The sequence below is a fragment of the Onychostoma macrolepis genome, chromosome 09 (assembly GCF_012432095.1).
Source record: "Onychostoma macrolepis isolate SWU-2019 chromosome 09, ASM1243209v1, whole genome shotgun sequence".
Classification (NCBI taxonomy): Eukaryota; Metazoa; Chordata; class Actinopteri; order Cypriniformes; family Cyprinidae; genus Onychostoma; species Onychostoma macrolepis.
This window is the reverse complement of record NC_081163.1, coordinates 31,516,696-31,533,307: the sequence shown is the minus strand read 5'-3', so window position 1 is coordinate 31,533,307 and position 16,612 is coordinate 31,516,696. Positions and strand designations below refer to the sequence as shown.

The 16,612-nt window shown below is 35.6% G+C and overlaps 1 protein-coding gene across 1 annotated transcript in view; it reads left to right on the top strand.

Moving 5' to 3' along the window:
* The window catches only part of LOC131546545 (NALCN channel auxiliary factor 1), a 167,443-nt gene extending 153,654 nt beyond the window's left edge, over positions 1-13,789 (top strand). The window contains exons 2-3 of the mRNA XM_058786166.1: positions 2,870-3,041; positions 11,022-13,789. Coding sequence (XP_058642149.1) covers positions 2,870-3,041; positions 11,022-11,299 — 450 coding nt within the window. The 3' untranslated portion in view covers positions 11,300-13,789. The remainder of the gene's footprint in view (positions 1-2,869; positions 3,042-11,021) is intronic.
* Positions 13,790-16,612: the final 2,823 nt, after the last annotated feature.

Sequence of the window (16,612 nt, the reverse complement as noted above, 5' to 3'; positions counted from 1 at the left end):
CTGACATTAATTTGATCTTGACCTAATAAATTAGCAGGCTTTACTCTACAACCTGTGTTAATTAATTTAAAACAGGTCTACTGTTAAACTAAAGTGGTTTGAAAATGGAAGTGTGACACAGATACTAGGGTTTCACTATGTTTGTTAAGCAGCAAGTTACTAGTTGGGATGCATCTATCTATCTATCTATCTATCTATCTATCTATCTATCTATCTATCTATCTATCTATCTATCTGTCTGTCTGTCTGTCTGTCTGTCTGTCTGTTGTACATTAGGGAAACTGTCAAAGCAAATGGTATTGGTTTGATGTCTTTCTTCCCTTTTGTTTAACTGGGCATATTTATGTTAGTTCGTGAGAAAAAAAAAGGTTTTGGTGTTAAACAAAACAAAACTGCTTGTTTACATGGTTATTTATCCAATTTAATGCCTGCTGTGCTGTTGCAAAAGTATAATGGGCCACAAACGGAGCCCTGTTGCACACCATCTACTGTACAAAAAAGCTCTACATCATCCCAGAGGAATATTTTATTGTTTACTTCTCAGTAATCTTTAATGTGAAGCTGAAATTTCTGTACTAATGCCACTGAACAAACTCATAAAAAAAAATTTCAAACATCCAAGTCTTCCATTGGTCAAGAAGCAAATAGTCCTGCCCCAAACTCACAATATTGGTTGAGCAAGTGTTGCTTGTGTCAGGAATTTCCCAAAAGCATTGTTAGTCAACTATGGAATGCAGGTTTCATTGTTAGCAATATAGTTCAACAATTGTGGTTTTCCCGTGAACATTTTTTTACATTAACATTCACAAACAGAATCGCAAATTATGTGTAATCACTAACCACAAACTATGCTTCTAACCACATGTGAACTTAAATAGATCATGTTCTTGAGCAAAACAAGCAAGCTAGGATGCAATAAAACTTATATATTTCTTTCAAATTGAATTCTATTTCTTTTAGTTTGTCATAAGAATAAAAGCGCCATTTTTGAAGAGTACTTATGTTCAAATTGTACCCAGGGAACCTGGAGTGTGACCTCAGAGGGAACCTTTGATTTAACCAAACATCTGGAAATTAAACAAACCCTAACTAACCTTAAGAACATTATTCTGACATTAATTTGATCTTGACCTAATAAATTAGCAGGCTTTACTCTACAACCTGTGTTAATTAATTTAAAACAGGTCTACTGTTAAACTAAAGTGGTTTGAAAATGGAAGTGTGACACAGATACTAGGGTTTCACTATGTTTGTTAAGCAGCAAGTTACTAGTTGGGATGCATCTATCTATCTATCTATCTATCTATCTATCTATCTATCTATCTGTCTGTCTGTCTGTCTGTCTGTCTGTCTGTCTGTTGTACATTAGGGAAACTGTCAAAGCAAATGGTATTGGTTTGATGTCTTTCTTCCCTTTTGTTTAACTGGGCATATTTATGTTAGTTCGTGAGAAAAAAAAAGGTTTTGGTGTTAAACAAAACAAAACTGCTTGTTTACATGGTTATTTATCCAATTTAATGCCTGCTGTGCTGTTGCAAAAGTATAATGGGCCACAAACGGAGCCCTGTTGCACACCATCTACTGTACAAAAAAGCTCTACATCATCCCAGAGGAATATTTTATTGTTTACTTCTCAGTAATCTTTAATGTGAAGCTGAAATTTCTGTACTAATGCCACTGAACAAACTCATAAAAAAAAATTTCAAACATCCAAGTCTTCCATTGGTCAAGAAGCAAATAGTCCTGCCCCAAACTCACAATATTGGTTGAGCAAGTGTTGCTTGTGTCAGGAATTTCCCAAAAGCATTGTTAGTCAACTATGGAATGCAGGTTTCATTGTTAGCAATATAGTTCAACAATTGTGGTTTTCCCGTGAACATTTTTTTACATTAACATTCACAAACAGAATCGCAAATTATGTGTAATCACTAACCACAAACTATGCTTCTAACCACATGTGAACTTAAATAGATCATGTTCTTGAGCAAAACAAGCAAGCTAGGATGCAATAAAACTTATATATTTCTTTCAAATTTAATTCTATTTCTTTTAGTTTGTCATAAGAATAAAAGCGCCATTTTTGAAGAGTACTTATGTTCAAATTGTACCCAGGGAACCTGGAGTGTGACCTCAGAGGGAACCTTTGATTTAACCAAACATCTGGAAATTAAACAAACCCTAACTAACCTTAAGAACATTATTCTGACATTAATTTGATCTTGACCTAATAAATTAGTAGGCTTTACTCTACAACCTGTGTTAATTAATTTAAAACAGTTCTACTGTTAAACTAAAGTGGTTTGAAAATGGAAGTGTGACACAGATACTAGGGTTTCACTATGTTTGTTAAGCAGCAAGTTACTAGTTGGGATGCATCTATCTATCTATCTATCTATCTATCTATCTATCTATCTATCTATCTATCTATCTATCTATCTATCTATCTATCTATCTGTCTGTCTGTCTGTCTGTCTGTCTGTCTGTCTGTCTGTCTGTAGAATCAAGTGAGGCAGTGGTTGACATATAGTAAGAGTATAGAGTTTAAAAAGCATTGTGGATAGCTTGGTGTTTGTAAATTAAATTTTTTCGACCTATTATTACTGATGGACAGTGGTGTTGAATTTTAAATGAGTATAAAATCTATGTACAATAAAAATATACATAATGCAACATAAACCAACATAAACGTTTGACTGTGAGTGACAGAGAAAAATGATGAAGAGGAAGAAGGCTGCAAGGTTGCCAAGACACATAGGTGGGAGAGCTTAAGTGATGACTGTTACCGTGGTACTGATGATGTAATCAATTGCAATGGACATCCAGACTGAAGCACTAACAGCTCTCCTTCTGTACTTTTCTCTCTGCACAGACTGTCTACAAACACTGGCTATGTGCCCAGTTCTTCCATACCACACAGATGCACTGCAGCAACAGGATCCCCTGCAGGAAGTACTGCCTGGAGGTCCAGCAGAGGTGTCCCTTCATATTGCCTGACAATGATGAGCTCATCTATGGAGGAAGCCCCAGTTTTATATGCACAGGTGGGCACTTTGACCTTTTCAGATGCAAACAAATCACCAGTGGTTTCCTCTTCTTAAGAGGACTGAATCATTAGCTGTGACCAAAACCAATGGCAACTGCTCCATTTCCTAGTCAGTTAATAAATTAAACAGAATTATTATAATTATTTTTTTTTCTATGTTATACTGTATTTATAAAAGGTTTTACCTGGCTTTATGGTGTATTTTCAAAAACTAGTCCTTATAAAATATACTAAAAGTATATAGAATAAAATCAAATCCAAAATTAAACAAAAATTAGAGAAAGAAAATATGAAATATGTTTTTGTTTTTGTATGCATACATATATATATATATATATATATATATATATATATATATATATATATTCAAGCACTGCATACCAGTGTTGTTTAATATCACTGATATGTAATTATAATATTTGTTAGTTTCAGTTTTAGTTGTTTGAATACTTCAACTTAAACTAAACGAAAATGAGAAATGTTGCCATGGCAAGTGGCTGATTTTTTTTATGGTTTATTTGTCCATTTAAAAATTCAGTAAATACTATTAAATCAAATACTAACAGTTAGAAAAATTAAATATTTTTATCTTTTTAAATAATCTTTTTTTGATCTTTATATACTCATGTATGTTATATATACACACATCTAAGCATATGTATACATTTATGTACATTATGTACATGCACATATACACACATTCTTATGAAAGAGGAGTCGAGCAAAGCAATATCAGCAACACACATTTACATTATCATTGAGGTAGACAGTGTTTTGGTATGAGGTCACCTTTTAAGAAAACTGATTTCAGACCGGCTTACACGGCACCAAAATGTCACGTCTGATGGAATAGAACAAATTCAAATGAACTTTAGAGACATATAATGACTACAATGCTTATTGTCATAAATTCAAGAAAAAAGAGACAAAATTACATTTGTATCCTCTTACTAACCACCCAAACACACATACAGAATTGTGGGATGTCATAGACAGCGAAGGATACAACCAAATGAAGGCATCACAGTAGACAGGATGTTATGCAAACATTGGATTTGGACCATTTATTTCCTGAGTAGGCAGCATTTTCCATTGGTATTGCTGATTTTTTTAAACACTTGGTCTCTGTTGCCTCCTAATGGCTGAAACAGGAAGTACAATGAGCATGATCATATCATTATTTGCACAAAATATTTACTTTTCATAAATTCATAAATACTTTATCTTTAAATTATCCTCCATTTGACTTGAATAATTATGCCAATCATGAGTATTAATACAAAGGGCATGAAATAGGCTTTCTCTAATCTGCATGTTAAGAATAAGGCTGGTGTACTCAATTGCCCTGAACAGTGTTTGTTGGGATATGCTCCTCTCCTAATCTCAGAGGGTGCATGCTGAGTGGTGCATGCGAATGAGTGCTTTGGCCTCCCAATGGCCTGCAGGCTTGTGCTATAATGAGACAGACTGATGATAAATGGGGAATTGAGAGCAGAAGAGCACAGACCAGCTGAGTGGTCACACTGTAATTACCTGCCCTTTAATTGCTTTAAGTATCCCCACTTAACACAGACTGGTTTCGCAGTGCTAAACTTTACACCACCGTATGCCTCCATCATCACCACAACATGACCATAAACACCTGTCATCAATGATGTATGTGTGGCAAGATCTATCTATCTATCTATCTATCTAATCTTTATCTTTTAACAAAAATATTAAACTGATAGTTCACCCCTTGTCATTATTTACTTACCCTCAAGTCGTTTCAAACCTGCATGAGTTTCTTTCTTCTATTGCACATAAAAAAACATGCTAATCAAACAGTTGTGGTTCCCATTGAATTGGAAGTCAATGGAAACTGAAACTGTTTGGTTAACAACATTCTTCAGAATTGTTCTTCATGTTACATAGAAGGATGAAAGTCAAATGGGTTTGGAACGACATGGGTGCGCAAATGATGACTGAATTTTAATTGGGAGTTGTACTATCTCTTTAATATCAAAGTTGGGTGATAACAGCAACATGCAGAAGTATGAGAGAGTAAACAAAAAACATAAGCAATAATATAGAGGGGACCCCAGCATGATTGTGTCAAGGTCAACAAGTCTCTTAAAATATCAGTTAATTTGACCGTTCTACACTGTAAAAAAAAAACACGTAAAAAAAAGGTGCAATGCATGGCAGCACAGGGTGCCAAACGTTTGCCATTAACGGGAATAACGGTGATACACCATGAACTGAAGTAACATGTTTACACAGCAACATGAGAAATGGTACACTGACCATACAATACAATAAAATGTTTGAAGTGTAATCTGAAATGACATGTTTTGTCTGTGTAATTAAGAAACATGCATAGACCAGTAAGTAAAATACCATTGTTTGACTGAAAATTTAAATAACATGTTTTAACCCTTATTTAATGAAACGTTAGTTAGTTATAGTGTATCATGTAAATATGTCACACTCACAAAAATGAATTTATTACAGATAATCAATATTAATTAGTCCCCCTCTATTTTCATGTAATGCAATAAAGTTTCTGTTGTAAATAACACCAGTCTTACAAACTTAATACAGCAATACCAACATACATTTCTTAAAAGTATCACTAGGTTCTAACACATAGTAAAACATGAAATAATTAAATATTTAAACTTATTCCATTCAAAAAAATAAGTAAAATTAATTTTAAAAAAATAAATAAAAAAGGCAAAGCCCATAATACCCTGCTAGATAACTCAAAACATTAAGAACATAAAACTCTTCACACAATGCTTGTATAATCCACAATAGACACTATCATTATACTATAAATCTTTGTATAAAATACAGCATCAATAAATCCAATTAATATCATCACTGCATTGCAAGTCTTCCACACAAAAGGGTTTGGACAGACCAACGGGTACAACTCCAATTCATTCTGCATCTTGGTCCCTTAAAGGGATAGTTCACCCAAAAATGAAAATTCTGTCATCATTTACTCACCCTCAAGTAGTTCCAAACCTGTATGAATTTCTTTGTTCTGCTGAATACAAAGGAAGATATTTTAAAGAAAGTTTGTAACCAGGCTGTTTTGGGGCACCATTGACTTCCATAGTAGGAAAAAAAAATACTATGGAAGTCAATGGTGACCCAGAACTGCTCTGTTTCCCACATTCTTCAGAATATCTTCCTTTGTGTTCAGCAGAACAAAGACATTCATACAGGTTTGGAACTACTTGAGGGTGAGTAAATGTTGACAGAATTTTCATTTTTGGGTGAACTATCCCTTTAAGAAAAAGAAAGAGAAAGAGAAAGAATGGTTAAACATCTCAATTGTAAGAGTTTCAATTTGAAGTAAAAGTAAAGATAAACATGCATACCATTGTCCACGTGTCCTTCTTTTTTTGTTTATTGACCAATTTTCACGCATTACTCCACGTGTCCTTGAGAAATGTTTCTTTTTTAATGAAACAGGCTTACATAATGAGAGGGTAGCTAAATTTGGGTCGCTACAGATAAATTTAGACAATATGCCACAGACCTCGTTCTGAGTCTGGAGACGATTTAAAAATCAAAAATAGAAAATATTTCCCGGTAACTGCATACCTCTACCTGTTGTGGATTGTTGTTGTCCGCCACCATCTTTGATTTAAACACTGCTATAAGAAAAATGCGACACGAATCAAGGCTTAAATTCATCATTATTAAGTTAATCAAGATATCACCTGCCAGTGGGGACGAAAACGCAGCATTTAATCCCGCGCTGGCACAAAAATTAAGGTAGTTGTTCCAATGGGAAAGCATGACTGGATGTAAATGGAGTTATTGGCACCACACATTGGCTAAAACAGGCAACGCACCAGGGTTGCCAGGTTTTCACAACAAAACCAGCCCAATTGCTACTTAACACTGACCCAAAACTAGTCGAATTGCGTTTCGAGGGGAATCCCCCAGTACAAAATCGCCTTCTGGCGGGGTAATACAATTTTTTTTGGCAGGGTTCCACAGGCAAAATTCGCATTTTAGGGGATAAATATCACGTTATTGGGGTCGCTTAAACCCGCGGACATGAAAAACAACCCGTGGTAACAGTGTTAAAGTAGCCCAATTCCGCTGGAAAAAAGCGGACTTGGCAACACTGCAACACACACAAGAGGCTTGTTTGAGTTGCACCTCGCCTTGCTTGAAATGTAGGCGACAGTAGACGGCTGCAGTGAGGGGAGGAGTGAAAAAAAGCGCAGTCAAGACGTTCTGACCTCTCGAAGTGGAACATACCTACGAGATCAAAAGGCAGATATCACGTTATTCTCACTGATGTGCTGTGTTGCTGATTAACATGATATAATTTCAGTTCTGTTGCTTTTATATGAAAATAAATATGATGAACAAGACACTCAAAGTGCTTGCTATTTAATTCCATACGAAAGGCATATTTATCATTCATTTTTATTTTAATTCAAACATGTATTTTAGATTTTTATAGAAATATGACAACATCTCACACAGGGATCGCACTGATATAGTGTTTGGGAATATTCATGCATAATTTAAATACATAAACACATGAAACCAGATAAAAAAAATAAAACATTTTAGAAGAGAACGCAGCATCACGGTTGTCTGAACCAATGAGAATTAAGCTTTGTCGTCAAGTCAGTCGTTTCCCATCATGCTTTTGATCAGCGCAGTCGGTGGAGAGCAACTGTGCGCGACTGCTCAATCCGACACAGCCGCCTCGCCTCGAGTTTTTTGGCACACGTCAGCATGACATCAGAGCAAGTCGGATGTAACTCGGACACTTTTCTAACCGGCATGCATCTCGCGGTGATCAGTTCTGTGCAGATTTTGCTCATCTAAAAGGTCTCTGCAGGACCTGATTGGCTCACGTCACAGTAAGGTTAGGAGTGAGGTTAGGCCGTCCTTTTCGTTGCATGATTTAAAAACACCCCATGCCTACAAACATAGAAACGGCCACGTTTATAGTTTTTATTGTTTTACTTGTTCATGACAAGTTGAACGGTGTGTGTTTCCCATACTGCACGCCAGTAAACGGACAAAAATGAATATGAGTAATTATGCCTTGACAGTATTTTAAACAATAATATAGAGTGCACAGTGCCACAAACAGTTAGCAAATGGCCCTAGATGTTTTAAGGGCATAACGTTAAACTAATTTAACACTGAAATGTATTCATCTTAACATCAAAACAATGTACATTCCAATGCATTCACAATCTAGGACAGTGGTTTCCAATCCTGGTCCTGGGGACCCACCGCTCTGCACATTTTGTATGTCTCTCTTATCTGACACGCACAGTGCAGTTCATGGATCTTTCTCCTAATAAGCTGATGATCTGAATCAGGTGTGTTAAATAAGGGAGACATGCAAAATGTGCAGAGCGGTGGGTCCCCAGGAACAGGATTGAAAACCACTGTCCTAGATTGTGAATGCATTGGAATGTACATTGTTTTGATGTTAAGATAAATACTTGACCTGATGTCAAGTGCCCTTGACAATGAAATGTGTTTAAGAATACAAAAGCGGTTTTCTGTTTTGGTGTATTTTGTAAAGGTGCAATAAAATGTCAGTTTCAAAAGCATTTTTAATTGAGTTATTTCTTTATTTTTAGTATTATTTTTTATGTCAGGCTGTTAAAGAGCATATAGAGCATATCCCTGTATTTTGTGGAAAGAAATACATTTCAGTGTTAAATTAGTTTAACGTTATGCCCTTAAAACATCTAGGGCCATTTGCTAACTGTTTGTGGCACTGTGCACTCTATATTATTGTTTAAAATACTGTCAGGGTTTACCGAATACATGTGATGAAAAGGCATGGACAATGAACTTTGCAGCTTGACCTCACTGCATATGCATTTGTAGGAATTTCCCTTTATTAGCTTAAATACCCGCAAGGCACTTTATTTCCATTTTTAAATATTTGCTTCATTTTAATTGAAAAACAAATGTCTTTCCGATCTGATATGTGATGGGAAAAGAGAGGAGAATGAGTTCGGCATAAGGCAGATTTGAACTAGGGTCGATCGTATCGTCTGCCATTGCTTAATGCCCTACGCCAGCTGAGACTTTAGTTAATTTGTTGTATTTTTGTAGTGTTGTCTACGCCAACCAGCCATTGGTGGGTGGAGCTAATGTAAATGGCCTCTGCCAAGTTGTGAAATATGAAATATGTGCAATAACGATTGCAGAAAAAATAACATGATGTACAGAAATCGATTTCAATTGTACATTGATTTTATTTTATTGACAGATCTAATTTTTTTTTTTCCATTAATGCAACTTTTGTGTTCCAATGGGCTGGTGGCTGAATCCTTGTTGAAGTAACTAGAGGTTCTTGGTTCGAATGCGACCTCGTAAATGTTTTTTTTTTTTTTTTATCATCATAAAAACCAAAGATGTTAATCCATGATTGTATATCAAGAATACAAACACGTTTGTGTGCATTTTAATTTGTGATTTCACCACAACAAATTCAGGGCCTCTGCAATAGACTGATTAATAATACTTGGTAATAGACTGATTGAAGCGCTCCTCTGCATGAACTGTGAAGACTGCACGAGCACAAGGGAACACTGACTGTTGCCTTCAGCCACTGATAACGGCGGCAACAAGCACGTATGTTTTCAGAAACAACACATTCCAGCGCCTGATCGCCTCTTTAACAAACGAATTATATGAATGCTCTGCTCTGCTACCTAAAATCGTTATTGGGTACATTCGTGCAGCGAGTTGTTTCAAAAAGTGGTGGGGACAAAATCGCTCCTTAGCAAAACATGGTGGGGACGCCTCACCCGTGCCACCGCAAATTACGTGTTTTCTAATAACACATATTATAATCAGTTAAATAGCTGACAAAATGTAGGCTACATTTGGTGTCAATGTATGCGTTTTTATGGAAATTCACAGTTCTGATCAAAATGGGATATGACTGTAAAATTCTACTGTTTTTTGTCTGTAAAAATTAATTTTCCCCAACTCTAAAAAAACATTATATATGAACATTTTTTTAAGGACATGTAAGGTTAATAATGCATAACAATTACTTTTAATTAAAGGGAAATGCTATTTTTTTTCAGTAACACATATAATCAGTTGAACAACAGGTAAAATGTACATTTTGTGTCAATGTATGCATTTTTATGGAATTTCCCAGTTCCTATCAAAATGTGATATTACTGTTAAATTCTACTGGTTTTTCTCTGTAAAAATAAATTTATTTTTTACAGTGTATGAAAAACCAAGTTATGTTCAGGCTGTAAAATGTCATGTGGTGCAACCAACATGATATTATATTAAAGACAAGCCCTGCAGACCATCACAACTGTGTGTCAAGGTCAATAAGTCTCATAAAATATCAGATAATTTGACCTTTTTATGACAAGATAAGGTTAGTTCAAAATTTTAGCTTTTGAAAATTAGATTTAAAACCTTTTTTTTTTTCAAAATCATACACTAATATGTGTATACTCACAATTATTAATCCATGATTTGTGAAAAATTGTGTAAAAAAAATAAATAAATAAATTTATGTTTCTTATTCTAAAATTGTTGTGTATATTTAAAAATTAGCGATTTGTAAAGAATAAAATAATTGACCAATAATTTTAAAACTTTTTTTCCTAAATTAATCATTAATATTTGTACACTCACAATTAAGAATTCATGATTTGTAAAGAAAAAAATACAGTGAAAAATATATAAACTTTTTTTTCTAAAAATAATCATTAAGATGTGTACACTCACAATTACGACAACACAACAATTTATGATACTTGGGAAAAAATGGAAAAATAGATTTAAAACCTTGATGGTCACACCACTTCACATTATTTATCAACATGAACAAAAAGTACATTCTACAAGAATTAGATTTTGAAAAGGTTTTAATTTTTATTTATTTTTTAATTTTTTTACTTAAAGGTGAAAATTGATCATGGCCCTTAACTTGTGTCTTTTGCTGGCCCAGGGCTCCAAGAGGACAACCCCTCAGACGCAGAGACAGAGTGCTGCGATGTCCGATGGGACAGCAGGGCGGACAACAGCTCCAAAGGCACTCTGAAAAGAACTCACCCGTCGTGTCAGCACGGGACATCCCTGACCTCGTCAGCGGCCTCTAGACTGTGCAACAGCAGACTCAAACTCTGTCTGCTGGTCCTTGTCCTCCTTCATACTGTTGCCACTCTCACAGCATCCCACAATCCCACTGGGTTCAACCTCACCTCCAGCTCCTCCAACGAGGAATGACGGAATAGCCACTCGGTTACAGTTCCGATTCCAGCGACGTGACGGACCGTGGGTAACTTGCTGGGACCTCTGGTACAGAGACTGGGGACATGCAATCAAAACAAACCAAGCAAACTGACGAAGCTAAACAAACACTGGACAAATCCAATCAAGCAACAAGAACAAGGGACAACACCGTAGCCTTTGTTGAAAGAGGCTTCTAGGGGGCGGAGTTCTCTCGCACCATGTTTTTTACACTGTGTCTATGGTTTGGATTTCTGTTGCACTAGATGACTACAGGATCTAATTCACGTTTCTTTTAGTTTCATTTGGGTCTTTGTGCAGGAAGGATTGGAAGAGACGGATGAGTTAAATGTACAGTATCCAAGTGAATATTCAAGACTGAGCGTGTGTCTATGTGAGCGAATGGATTAGTGCGTGTGCATGTGTGCCTGTGCTTGCATCCGTGTGTCCACTTAGATGTTCTTCTCGTTTCTCTTCGTAATCACAAACTCTCTGAATGCTGCTCTATTCATTACGAGGGTTTCTATTGCAGTTTATCCATTGACAAATCTGCCTAGACAAATACCAAGACACCCAATAAAACCCCAGGTTCAAACTCAGATTCTCCCGTTAAGATCCTGTAACCTTATTAAGGTAGCCTGATATTTCTGTTGTTGGTATGATGTCATTTCCTGCGAGGTCAGGTCAGTAGCTTTGGGGGTCTGGGTACATTAATGTCGCTTATTTGCTTAAGTGCTCGACTTAAACTTCTAGGTATCCAGACTTATGTTTGTTCCCTCAATCTGCAAAAAGACGTCCACAAATCTGTTTTAGCGCCATTCGTGTTTTATATATTATAGTAAGATATTATATTCTCTACCCTATATTCTGTAATTGCATGTTAGAACCAGAGTTTAGACTATGCTGCTAAAGTTTTAAAGAAATAAACCCTAACAATCTGAAAACAAGAGGAGCTCTTACTCCGAGTACCATCCAAATTGCTATTTGGCAGCATGAACCCAGCCAATCAGAGCTTACGAGACAAATTACCCCAGTCGAACAGAGAGGATCCATCGTTCTTTATTACAGTAAAGGGCTTACCCATCATCCACACGCATTCAAACACTCCTGCATGTAGAGATTCACGTGGCATGAATAACTCAGTGAAAACGATGTTAATTTGTTGCAAACCTTGAGATAGTCACATCAACAGGAAGTTTAGGAGCTCAATCACGAGGCTCCAGATAGAAGAACGAAGGCCCGTCTCAGGTGACTGTGTGGTTCTTTGTGTGGAGGAGAGGCTAAGTTAAGGGCTGATATATTATTTTATGCTTTTTTTTCTATAGGTATGCTCTAATGAGGATGTGTCACTGTGACACAAACACAAAACGAAGCCTTGAGTTTAAGTTCTCTAGACAGCCTCAGTGTGAACCTGTTGAAATAGCAGGCCTCACACCTGTGTTTCCATCTCATGGGACATGACTAATAGTCGTTAATGTTAGTTACACATACATATGTCATATATCAGTCACAGCTAGCTTTAAGGCTAAGTATGCTAACAAAAAAAAAAAAGAAAAACAAAGTGTTTTGTAGCCATATTTCAATTGTGTAAAGCAGGCTAACATAATGCATGCCATAGGAATAAAATGGTGCACATTCATTTCATGTAATTTTATTCCCTCCCTGTACATATCTGTAGATTGTCTGCATTAAGGTGCGGTCACATTTACTTTGTACGGTGAAATTCTGTGTAGTCAATTAGCCCAATCTGGAATTTCGCATGAAAGGAAACTTTTTCCCATGCAAAAATTCAGGTTTGACAAAATTTGAGTGTAAATTTGTAGTGAATTCAGCATCGTCTTCAGATTTCTTAAACTTTGAACGTGCAAATTTATTGCAAATTTCACATCAGATTCAGATTTATTAAACTTTGAACATCCAAATTCATCACATTTGCCAATATTAAGCTGCTTAGTTTGGAAATTCGCTGAAGTTTTGCCAATGTGACCGCGCCTTTAGACTACATTTAAAAAAGCTGATTTTCTCTTAAAAGGTATTAACATCACATGCAATACCATTAAACTCTGAAAACTGACTCTGAGGCAAATTTAACAACTTGCATTTTAAGAGAACAAATCAATCCATTTGCCCTTTTGCTGTTTAAACTAAATTAGCGGTGACCTTTTGAGGTGTCAGAAGCACAAAGTGATTTTTTGTTTTCTGAAATAGACTGCTAATGCAGTTCAGTTCAGCTGATAAAAAATAGCATTTAACCTGAACGGTCAAATGCTGGGAGAGAAGCTCCTTTTATTCCACTGTTTTTAAATTTCAGAATTTTCAACTAAATGTACTCAAACCACTAATTCTTGGCTGTTCAGGGTTTGTGAATTTGGGCAAGCTGAGCTTTATCAAACATGATAATGACTTTTAATATCCTTACCCATACATCTCTGACTTATTGCCCTTAGGCCCATCTTTGTCATTTTTCCTATCTAGAAAAGAAAAAAAGAAAAAGAAAAAAAATTATATATATATATATATATATATATATATATATATATATATAGGTCATTTTTTTGTTTGTTTGTTTTTTTATTGTTATTATTAATTCATTAATCTATTTCATATTAAACCAATGTGTTACCAGAAACACCATAACTACAGCTATATGTGCACAGTGCTATGTCATGCTTATGATGATAGCCTGACCAGGAAATTTTGACCATATGACAAGGCACAACAGGCCCATTTGAGATGTGTAAGGGCAGTCCGGCTTGCAGTGCTGAGGACTTTGCTAATGAATAATTAGAGGAAAGCACTGAGAGATAAAGTATACCCTCTCGAGAGCTTATTAGTTGGTTTATAACCCTGGACATTCAGCTTGGACCACCTGCTCTGGAACAGCAGACGGATCAGAAATGACTCCCTCTGTTCATCTCCAAACAAAACTAATTTAGGCTCTCCAGCCGGGCCTGACGGTGAAGGAAGTGATGAGTGAGAGAGAGGTGGGCTAATGACAGTGGCGTAGCACTATTATTCATTTGCTTTGAAGTTCTGGATGTTTGTTACAGCAAGACAAGCGTGCACACACACTGTAATACACGCACATACATGCTTGTTCACTCGGGAATCCTTTGTATGTATATATATATATATATATATATATATATATACTTGGCGATGCTCTAAAAGTCAGGAAGGATTCGAGTTCCGTCAGTTTCAAGACTCATGTCAACTCATGTTTGCCTCGTAAATATTTGGTCTAATGCAACATGTTGAATCGGTCACCAAACGTACTTCAGATGACACCATTCACAACAAAGTGTTGACTAAAACATATTCCTAAACTGAGAGCGACGTCATGGTTGCTCAGATCTGTCACGTTTGTAACATGTTTCTCTGTGTTTGTTGGGATTCAATCAACATACAGTTTGTCTCAGCGACCAACGAGATTGAATGTAACAGATGCCTGCTAATATTGCTAAACACCACCAAACCTACTATAAGATGTATTTTATGCTTGCACATGTTTTATGGCCATTTCCAAGTACTGATCCAGTTGTGTAAGTAGTATTCCACATTGCGTAATCACTTAGCAAGCAGAAATACTTTCTTTTCTGAATCCTGTGGACCTATGCAGCCCTTGACCTCAGTTGTTTTTCTGTTGTAAATACGTTACGAGAATGCTAAACAATGTGTGTCTCTGTTTGATTTGGAGGTTTCCTTGTGTTCTGAGTTGGTGTCCTTTTTTAAATCCTCTTTTGTAAGTGTCAGAGATCATTGGTTGGTTTGTGCTGAGATGGATATTGAGAGCGGAGTGGTTTCATCACAAGAACTGTCCTCTTGGTCACAACCTCGGCACCTGCAGGCTGTGATGCTGTGTATGATGGAATGTGCAAAGCAATGACTTTAAGAAAAAAGATAAAGGTTTAAAGGCATATAGAGATAACATTATGACTATGACTACTGAAAAAAAATAATAATATTATATACTACTGGTATATTGTAATATTATAGATGATTTAGTTCAGTAACCTATTTAATTTTTTTACAAGCAACTTTGATGAAATAATTTATAAAACAATCTCACAAGTTATGATCTTTTCGAAGGTATGATTATACTGCTAAAATGATTAAAGTTGTGTTCTGATGAAATAACAAATATTGTCTGTTCATTTGTGTCTGGATGCTGCTTCATTTGGAGTGTGTTGTCAATCAGATAAATTGTCGTTTAAGGTCAAAAGAGGTTACAAACCATTGTTTTATGGGAAATATAGGTTTTGGGTGTCATACTTACAGTAGCCATATTTAAAATAATAACTATATAAAACAACTATATTTTGACATAATATAATGGTAGAATTTACACATAACACAGCACTGCACTGAGTTCAAAATATCAAAACTTTCCACCACACACACATATATATATATATATATATATATATATATATATATATATATATATATATATATATATATATATATAATTTTATTTATTTATTTATTTTATTTTATTTTATTTCATCCACAAAATGAGAATGAATTTTTTTTTTTAAATTATGTTTTTGGTTTTAATGACAAAAAGTAGAATTCAAAATGTTAAATTTAGCCAATTTGCAACAAAGTGGGAAAAGAGGAAATCAAGATTAGGCATAAAACATTGTCTTCAGAATCATTAATACATTTTTTTTTTTTTTTTTAATAAATATATTTTAAAGGGGTGGTTTATTGCAATTTCACTTTTTTAATGTTAGTTAGTGTGTAATGTTGTTGTTTGAGCATAAACAACATCTGCAAAGTTGCAGCGCTGAAAGTTCAATGCAAACAGATATATTGTCTTTTAAAATTCTGGAAGTTTAATGCCTACAAAAACGGCTGGTAAGGAACTACAACGAACTACGTCTGATACGTCACTAACCCCGCCCTCGGGAACATGTAAGGAAGGGGGCGAGGCCATGCTGTGCTGCTTTAGAGAAGAGGAAGAGAAAACTAGGGGTGCACGTAAAAATCTATTCATATATGAATCGCGATTATGTCTTCTATCGATTCTAATGAATTCACAAGTTTCAAAATCAATGTTCTAAAACAGCGGTTCTCAATCCTGTTCCTTGCGTCGCCCTGCTCTGCATCTCTCTCTCTCTCTCTCTCTCTCTCATTCAGATCGTCAGATCAGCTCCAACAAACTGTTCCAATTATAAATTTTCACATAGCAATGAGAAGCGTTATACATGGACGCGTGTGCGGTTGCCGTACTGTATTAAAACTTTAATCAGAATAAAAACGTATATTAAAAGCTAACATAAGCAGTAGCATAATAACAGCATATCT